The sequence below is a fragment of the Acyrthosiphon pisum genome, chromosome A1 (assembly GCF_005508785.2).
Source record: "Acyrthosiphon pisum isolate AL4f chromosome A1, pea_aphid_22Mar2018_4r6ur, whole genome shotgun sequence".
NCBI lineage: Eukaryota > Metazoa > Arthropoda > Insecta > Hemiptera > Aphididae > Acyrthosiphon > Acyrthosiphon pisum.
The window spans coordinates 28,489,413-28,498,799 of record NC_042494.1 but is presented as its reverse complement, the minus strand read 5'-3'; the positions used below and the strand labels follow the sequence as shown (position 1 = coordinate 28,498,799).

General features: G+C 26.2%; 1 protein-coding gene across 1 annotated transcript; it reads right to left on the bottom strand.

The window, feature by feature from the left end:
- Positions 1-554: 554 nt before the first annotated feature.
- Positions 555-9,381, bottom strand: LOC100570073. Its single transcript, XM_008185820.2, has 14 exons — positions 9,233-9,381; positions 8,397-8,571; positions 7,587-8,029; positions 7,361-7,500; positions 6,738-6,873; positions 6,465-6,548; positions 4,903-4,992; positions 3,966-4,763; positions 3,733-3,896; positions 2,877-3,650; positions 1,860-2,048; positions 1,651-1,781; positions 899-1,187; positions 555-678 (listed from the first exon to the last, which is right to left on the bottom strand). Exons 2-14 carry the CDS (start codon positions 8,540-8,542, stop codon positions 613-615), a joined length of 3,450 nt encoding a protein of 1,149 aa, XP_008184042.1. The 5' UTR covers positions 8,543-8,571; positions 9,233-9,381; the 3' UTR covers positions 555-612.
- Positions 9,382-9,387: the final 6 nt, after the last annotated feature.

Here is a 9,387-nt window from a genome sequence, read left to right as displayed (position 1 = left end):
GATCGTAGCAATATAGAATAACTTAACAATATGTTATCAAAAATGTCTATAGTTATTAGTAAATACTACCTACTTAATAAATTAAATTATCTGGATAAATTCATCTAGATAACAGTGATTTTTATTTTAGATAACTGTAAATTAATATTCTCTATTTATCTAGATAAGATAAAAGATAAAAGAATATTTATCTAGATAAACTCAACACTATAAATAAGGAGGAAATATTGGTGAAGGATGCCAAAATGTCAAACCATATAGTTTTGTAATAGTTCTACAACTACCAAAAATGTTTGAAATTTTTTATTTTAATAAAAAATGTACGGAAAGAAATTGTCCCGCATATTCTTATTAAACATAATAAAATATATTATTTGTTTATAATAGTCTCCGATACAAAACGTATAAGTTTACTGCCAAAATAAAAAATATACATTCAAATTAACATAAATTGGTAACATAATATTTCTTGTTATATTTTATTTTAAATCCAATAAATAAAAATATTAAATTGAGTACAATAATATTAATAGGAAACTTTAAAATTCATTAAATTTAATAGGTATATATAATATTAAATGTAGGTACTACAAGTAAGTACTTGACAATTATTTAACCTCGAATAATTTGTTTTATTCGATTCATTTTGGTTTTGTTACTTAGAATATTGTTCACAATCTGAAATTTAAAAAAATTACTATTGATAATATTTATTAGTAAATTTACTAACTGTCTAACTATCATAGTAAATTGTCTTGTTTTAGACAAAATTAGTACAACATAACAATTTAGAAGCTTTGAATCAATTTGTATTGCATATGAATGCATACATAGGTAACAATTTAACTACTTATTAATAAATTATATTAAAGAAATATGTAATTTTTATACAAATTACCTGAGAATTATTTGAACATAATATATCATCCGAAGAACTTGTCCAAGATGTAACTGAACTTATAGTTCCCATATTGTCAAATATATTATCGTTATTATAATGACAACCATTTAAACTGGATTTGGCAACTGTATTCTTCAATTGACTCTTACTGAACTTTTGGAGGGAGTCCTCAGTTAGATCTATGTGTTGATTGAATTTTTCATCTCTAACTGTAACAGTGTTTCTAGGATTTCTTGTTTCTGCATGAAAATTATCTTCAATTTGCATTTTCCCAATCATTTCATTTCTTGAAACATTAATTCAAGTAGTGTTATAATTTTGTTTATAAATAAATTGGAAACTGGTTCCAAATTGCAAGGAGTTATTAGTTATAAAAAAAAGAAAAAAGTTAAAATTATCAATTTCTCGAAAGGCTACATATCATATTATTTTAAAAAACCTGAAATTTTACCAATATTTAAAAAAAAATGAATATTGGATATTTTCTTTATAATTTTAATAATTTTCTAAGTTCTCTTTCAACTTAACTATTTATTCTCCAACTTATCACATACATATGATAATTAAGGGCTTAAACTCAGTTTAGATAGTTACATTGGAATTTAGTGTTCTTTCTATATCATAGATAGGAATCTTACTGAGTATGAATTAAGAGAGAGAATAAAACATGTTGAAGAGCCAAAAATTTTAATCAAAATTCCAATGTAAAACTTTTAAATTATGACTCAAGTAATAAGTAGGTAACTTACATGAAACCGTCAGTTGATTTTTGGCTTATGCTTTTGTTTTTGATTTGAACAATATTTGTTTCATTAATTGGTTGAGGTACACAATTGTCATTTATACAAGGATCAATACAATTAATTTGATTTATCATAACCTAAGATAAACAACAAAAATATATTTTTTAAATTGTTTAGTTAACTAAAATAAAAATTAGGTCTAAAATAAAATTTACTTTAATTTTTCCATGGTGTTCTTCAGTTTCACTAATGACATCATATAACCCACAATTTTTACTGAGATCATACTTAAGGTTAGATAAATCTATAATAATAAATCCAAGTCGCATGTCTCGTTTTGGATCATGTCCTGCATATTCATTTTTATACTTCTTACACCACAACTCAAATATTAGCCATTTTCCCTAGAAAAAAAAGTAAAATTAAAGTTAGAACAATAAATATATTAAATTAGTGTTTTCTTAGTTATTACAAAATTGAAAGCAAAATGTAATAATTGTTGACATATTATAACTTATAAACTATGAATTGTTATAGTAATTAATTTGATTGATTTTTTAATTCAATATTTTAATTACATAGGCAACAGAAATTTTGGCAGGCGAACTATACTATAAATTTATAAACATCATATCTATAGGTATCTACAGTTATAAAATAAAGTAGTTACTAAAATAGTAAATCAAAAAATGTTGATGAAAGAGAAGTATAACCTGTTTCAAATAAGAGTCTTCTGCGGAAGTCGGTTGCTGTTGTTGTGGCTAACATGCGCTGAGTGCTGAATACATCACTTTATTATTCTAACAACCACTTAGTTTGCATATTGTCAAAATTAACAAGGCAAAACAATTTTTTTGTTTATAGCCGAATGTTAGAAACAACAGCTGGCCATGAAAAACAATTTATTCAATGAGTATGATCTGCCACTGAACCAAACAGAAATTAGTCTCCACCTGAGGTCACTCTTATTTGAGACTGAGTATAGGCTAATATTTCAATTTATAGATAACAGTAAGCATTTATCTAGTAATATGTTCAAAAAAAAATAGTTAGTACGACGAGTTAGAAAATAAAACGTTTGATTACTGAATTTAATATAATAATAATAATCATGGAATTAATATGACAACTATGGGATATAATATGGAATAGGAAAACTTCTAAATAGTTATAAGACCTCCAATGCACAACACATTGCAAATTAGTTTATAACAAAAATGTTATATTTATACCTCTATTAAATTATTCCTCGGTATAAGAACTGTCCATTCACTGTTCCAAATGGGGTTTGTTTGTTGTACAACTGATGATGTTGAGAAACTACTGCTGCCATAAGCTTCCATGGTTACATATGTAGTCGGTGCTGAAGGTATGGTGTCACCATTTAGTTTAACCATTGGTAAGTTGTACCCACCAACAATGGTTACTTTTGCTTTAAAAATATCACAATTGTTAAATTGTCCATCAACAATTGTAGTGTCTCGTGTAATTTTTTCATTTGTACAATTTGGCTGATTTTTAACTATAGCAATCGTGTCTGTGCACATTACACTTCCCTTTTCATTTTTAATTGAAATACTGTCGTCATCAATAATTATACAGTCTGGTATCACATTATTTTCTGTTTGAGTTATGCAATTATGTGACATTTTAACAGGTATTGGATCTGTTTGTGTGCTGTTTTCAGCAGTCAATTCAGCAATTCTATCATGTTTTAATAATGTGTATGTCTTATTAATAGCATCTTCGGAATCAGATTCAGTCAAGTCGACAATAATATTTGAATTTTTTTTTAATGTCTTGTGTGATGAAACACGCAAGTTATTGAGTTTTGGTTCAAGAGATGGGAATGAGTGGTAAACTCTTTTGTAATGTATTTGTATTTTGATATTATTAAGAGATAATTCAGGTATAGATAAATTCTTGTTTATAATTAAATGTTTGGCAATGTGCGAGTTTTTAAACTTATTTGCCATGTCAATTAGATGAGACATAAGAAGTGAGACCTAAAACATAAATATATAACCTAAATATAAATTATTAAAATCATATAATACTAAAGAAGTATAGAATGTATATAATTCTTACCTTTTCCGGAGGATCGTCATTGTTTTTATGAAGATTTAATACAATAGCAGCTTTATTATAATTATTATAAAAATAAGTTTCTAGAGGAATTGTTGTAGGTAATGTAATCAAATGTAGAATATTAGTGTTGCCAAAAGTTCTGAATGCTCGACAACTGGAGACCACTAAAAACAAACAAACAAATAATATTTAATTTTTAAGTAACTTTAACACATCCAACAATTACAATTTACCTTTTCCAATATTATTTGTAACACATTCTGGAAATTGATACGTTACATAATTGAATGTTGAATCACACTTTTTTTCAATATTAAGTGTGAATTCATGAGTGCATCGAAATATATTTTGTACATCCCAATGATATGATTTATCCAAAGGATCTTCTAATTCATCACTATTTACTTGTATTGCAACATTGAAAGTTTTTATTTGAGTTTGCACAGATTTGTTTAATTGACGAACTTCAAAGTTTGTTTGAATTTCTTTATCTTTTATTGCCTTACTTGATACTATTTTTGGAAATTCGTTTAACATTAGTTGACTTCCAAAATTATCATCAATACTTTCAGGATAAAGTCTATTGTACATATAAATTTGGTCTTTTGTCTGATATGAAACGGTATCTTTATAATCTTCTAGCTTTTTATTATTTATAGTAGCAACTGGATTAGAAATTTCAATAGGTTTACACTGTTGGTTTTTATGATTTTCTTTACTATTATCCATTAAAATGTCTTCTTGTTTTTCAGAAAAGTTAGTTTCATATTTTTGGACTATGGGTGATCTGGAAAATTCATACGACAATGACAAGTGTCCAGTAATTTTATCAATATTCCATATAGGAACTTTTATAAATCGAGGAACACTAAAAGTTGTTGAAAATCCAGTCCAATCTAACATTTGTTTTGTTTCACCCAAAACTATAGGACAGCGTTCGCTAAGAAGTCTCACATACACTTTAATGGTGACACCTTTAGCGGTACTGCCTTCCAAACGTGATGACTGAGTGTTATTTTTAAATTTTATAGCTGAAATGTTCACAAATATAACTTATTACTAATTATTAATGATGATTTATAGCTGTAATCAAATTAAATTAAATTCAAGTCAAAAACATTAACATTGAACTAATTGAATATTAATATATCATACCATCCTATTACTTACTATTATTGTCTACATGCTTTGTCATGAATCTAAGCAATTTATATGGTTCTTGATCTTTAAGACACTGTACAATATATGTGCTGTTAGTATCTATATATATAAAAAAAAATTAGATATTTATTATTTAATAGTAACTAGTTTGTGTAGTTTCCTAAATACTTTTAAATTATGAGATTAATAAGAAACATGATTAAAAATTCCACTATTTGTATTAGAAATATACACATAGAAATATATTTATAACTAAACATTATTATGATTTAATACTTATTATATTATAATATAATGTAAATTATATAGACACATGTTTGTGTTTTACAATTATATAAAACAATTTTTCTTCAAAAGAAATGAGATTTAAAAATATAAGTCAAATTGTTAGGTATAAACCAGCGTTACTCAACCTGATGCTCGCATTGGTCAAGGAATAATTAAACGCTGATGTAGAAAAACAACCTTACATTTAAATTAAAAATGGTGCCATAATATTTTGGGCCAGCACTGTAATTACACCTTGTCAGCCTAATTGAAACTGCTTACGTAAGACTATTAAAGTGATGTTGGTAAAGCGCCATAGGAGGGGCAATTCCAGCCTTGGGAAACACCAGAAGTTGCTATTTGAGAGTTAGATAGGACACCGTTAATTTTTGTGACAAATGTTCTTTGGTTTGAATAAGATTTTATTAGTAGGTAATACGGAGCGGACAAGAAGGATTTTAATTTAATGAGTAGGCCAGGGTGCCAAACTTGGTCTAAAGCCTGTTCGATATCTAGGAGAATACCAATGCAGACTTTTTTGCTCTCGAGTGCTAATGAAATTTGATCGACAACTCTGTGCAGTTGGTGGATTATGGAGTGTTTAGATTTCAACACGAATAAATCAGGTATAATTTTGATATCTGCGGCAATTCTTGAAATTCTTTTCAGGAGTAGTTTTTCAAGTAGTTTATCCTCAACAGACAGAATACTTATAAATCGGTAAGAGGAAGGGTTTTTGGGAGGTTTGCCTGGTTTGTGAATGAGTAATATTTGAGCATATTTCCAAATAGATGGCATTTCAGGAGTTGAATATATATGAATATGATAATAGGATTATTGTTTTGGGTGGTAATTGTTTTAAAAGTGGAGAAGTTATGAATTCATGACCAGGTGCTTTGCCGTTTTTTAAATGTTTAGTAGTGGGTTTGGACACTGGTATAATATTATCATTACAAAATGCTGTCTGGGATAGTGGACTATCTAAGAACTCGTATACTCTGGCAAAATACTGAAGATTTGTTTGGATAATGTTTGGTTTAAATACTGTAGCAAGGTGTTCAGCAAAAATCATTGGACTTTTCAACGTCATCAGTGATTTTAGAGTTTTCGGAGCGACAGAGTGGGTTTTTTTGGTCGCTTGCAAAGCGAGTCAATTATGTATTTTTCAAAAGTATAATTGTAAAACTCATAACAAATTTAACTTCATTGTGTATCAGTGTGGTATTGGTGGGTCCACGAAGGAGGGAGGGTTACATTGTAAATATATTGAAAGTAAAATACAATAAATTACAACAAACACTTACAATTTTGAAGGGATTTAGCAGAGCGATAAACATTAACTGAAAGGATTGACAAATGTAAATGTACATCGTCTTTTTGCACAGGCACTATAAAATGATAAACAATAATCAAAATTAATTACTTTTATCCATCATCCATAAAAATAAGCAAATAAAGAGAAGTTATTTATTTGCAAATTTTTGATAGACAGGCAATTGTTAAAAAAGTTTTATGCAGATAGTACCTATACAACATTTAATAATCTTTTTATTCAATGTGATATAAGTAACATTAACCTTTATGTTGCTTTTTAGAGAAGTCTGTTTTGAATTCACTTTTATTGAATTCTTCACAAGATTTCTTCAAATTTTCTTGTATTGTTTTCATATTTTTAATGCCATGTTTTTTGACTGCCATAACTTTGGCACAGCCCTATAAACATATATATCTATTTACAATTATACAATTTGATGAATTTAACAGTTTTATTCTATGACAGGTAAGAAACTACTAATTTTATATTAGGAGTGAACATTTAAAACAAACAAATTTATGAAATAATTAAGGCTTTAAGGTTTAAAAAATATAGAGTTAGTATGCCAGACAAGTATTTAAGACAACTTATTTAAGGCTTCAATTGAATAGATAATTAATTTAGTCAGTTGGTTTCTACTTTGTATACATAGAGGTCAGTGGGTGATATTATTGAATAGACTGCTGGGAAAATTACAATTCAAGGGCTTAAACATTAGTCATAGGTATCTTAATCTGAAATTTTGATGTCTTTCTTTTAAGTCTCCTATTATATAACTATTATTTTCTAATAACTTTATTTTGAAAAAAACAGTCGGTGGATTCTAGTCACATTGCTTAAATGTTGAAAGTACCTATTATTATGTTAATATAATTTGTTTATTACTTGAATGTGTAATGGCGACTGTGGTGGGGAATAAATACCAATTTTTTCGGCTGCACTAACTAAGCTTTCAGTAGAGTTATTTGGCATTATTCTTAATGTATTAAGTGCCTCTTCTTCTTCATCGGGAGCCATATTTTTGCCTAAACAATAACGAAATTAAAAATGAATCATTAAAGAAACTAACAAATAATTGGTACCTATTTAAAAAAAAATAACAATATCTTACCCATTAAATAATCACTAGTTAATTCTTCTTTGCTTTTATTAGATCTTAATGACGAAGAACTAATAGGTCTAACTTTTACATTTTTACTATGTTTCAATATTTCAGAGTAATAAAACTCTTTGTCATTTGAAGTTTTTGAAACTTCATCTTGAATTCCAAATTGTTTTAACATTTTTATATCATTGTCAAATGATGTATCATTGAATGTTTGAACATTAAAACATAATTTTAGAGTGCCAACTATTTTCTCATTATTCATTAGTGGTAAAGTTTTTATCAGTTGGTTATCTTGATCTATTGATAAATTTACCATAGTCGCATGAGCTAATGTTTTATTTTCATAATTTTTAACTGAACATCTTAATGTGGATGTTGATAGATAGTATAAAAATGATTTGTAGCTTGTTCGAATATCATAAGTAATCTTAGAATATTTAGATGTACTAAAAAATGTTTTAAATAATAATATTAAATATAAAGGGGCATGATAAAATAGATCTATTATAAACATTAAAATGTAAAATATATTTATTTATAATAGTTATTGCAGTTAATAGCTGATAGACTCGCTGATAGATATTATAAATAAATACACTTAATACAAATTATCATAAATATTGTCAAAAATTCTATTACCTACATTATAAATGATCTTGAAAACTTACTTTTTCTGTATAGTTTATAACACTTACAAATTAATGGAGAAAAATTTTAGTCTGTAGTCTTAGTAAAAATTAAATTAACTACTAAAATACTTATTATTACCTAATATTGTTCTTAAATATTATATATTATTTATATATTCCTTACAAAAGTTTTTGTTTTTCTTGGCATCCAGTCCATTCGAATTGTACATAGGTATTTTTTACAAAACTGTCGTACCATGATATATTTGATATAGACAATATAAAAACACCACTAATCTTTCCATTAAAAAATGGAGGCAAATTAGGCATTATAGAAATATTTTTTTAAGACTATCAATCTGCAACAAAGAATTATTAAATATATAAAAATATGAATGTACTTTACGAATTTAAAATTGTTTAGTGATACAATTTCAATAAGTTCTGATAATTATATATTTAATAATATTGACAATTAACCCAATTTATATCGTATATTGTATTGGAATATTTGTATATTGTATTTATAATTGAAAATTTAGAAACATTTTAACTAGATAATAATAATTTTAAACAGGTTAAAGTGTGATATTATTTATGTATGAATATAATATAATATTATTGAATTATTAATTTGTTAGTTTCCATTAGGTATTTTAGTAACTATTTAAAGTCTAGATGAATGAAGTAGGATATTATTTCATCACCCTCTCTTTCTGTATAAGCTTGTTAGCTGTTACTGTTATTATCATAAATTAAAAACTACTGGTTCATATTTGATATTTATACATTGACATGTTCAACAAATATTTTGCTTAGGAATATGGAACTTAAGATTATACAAAATACTCAAATAAAATTTGAAATTCAGTTATAATTAAAAAAATTTAAATAAACTTGGTAAGTACTTAATTTAAAACAAATATGTATAAGTTCTTTGTTCGGTTATTTTATTTAAATAAAATAAAAAATGTATTGCTATAATTAGAATGTAAAACAAATAAAAGATTGAGAACTTACCAGCGTTTTAGTAATTTAATATTACTTGGTATACAAACATATACAAATTACAAGTTACTGTTTATTAATTGCAACTTTTTATAATCTCGAAGTTTTAACTAATTTAAATTTCCAGGAAGTACTATAGTAGTAGCATTACTCATTAGTACAGTACT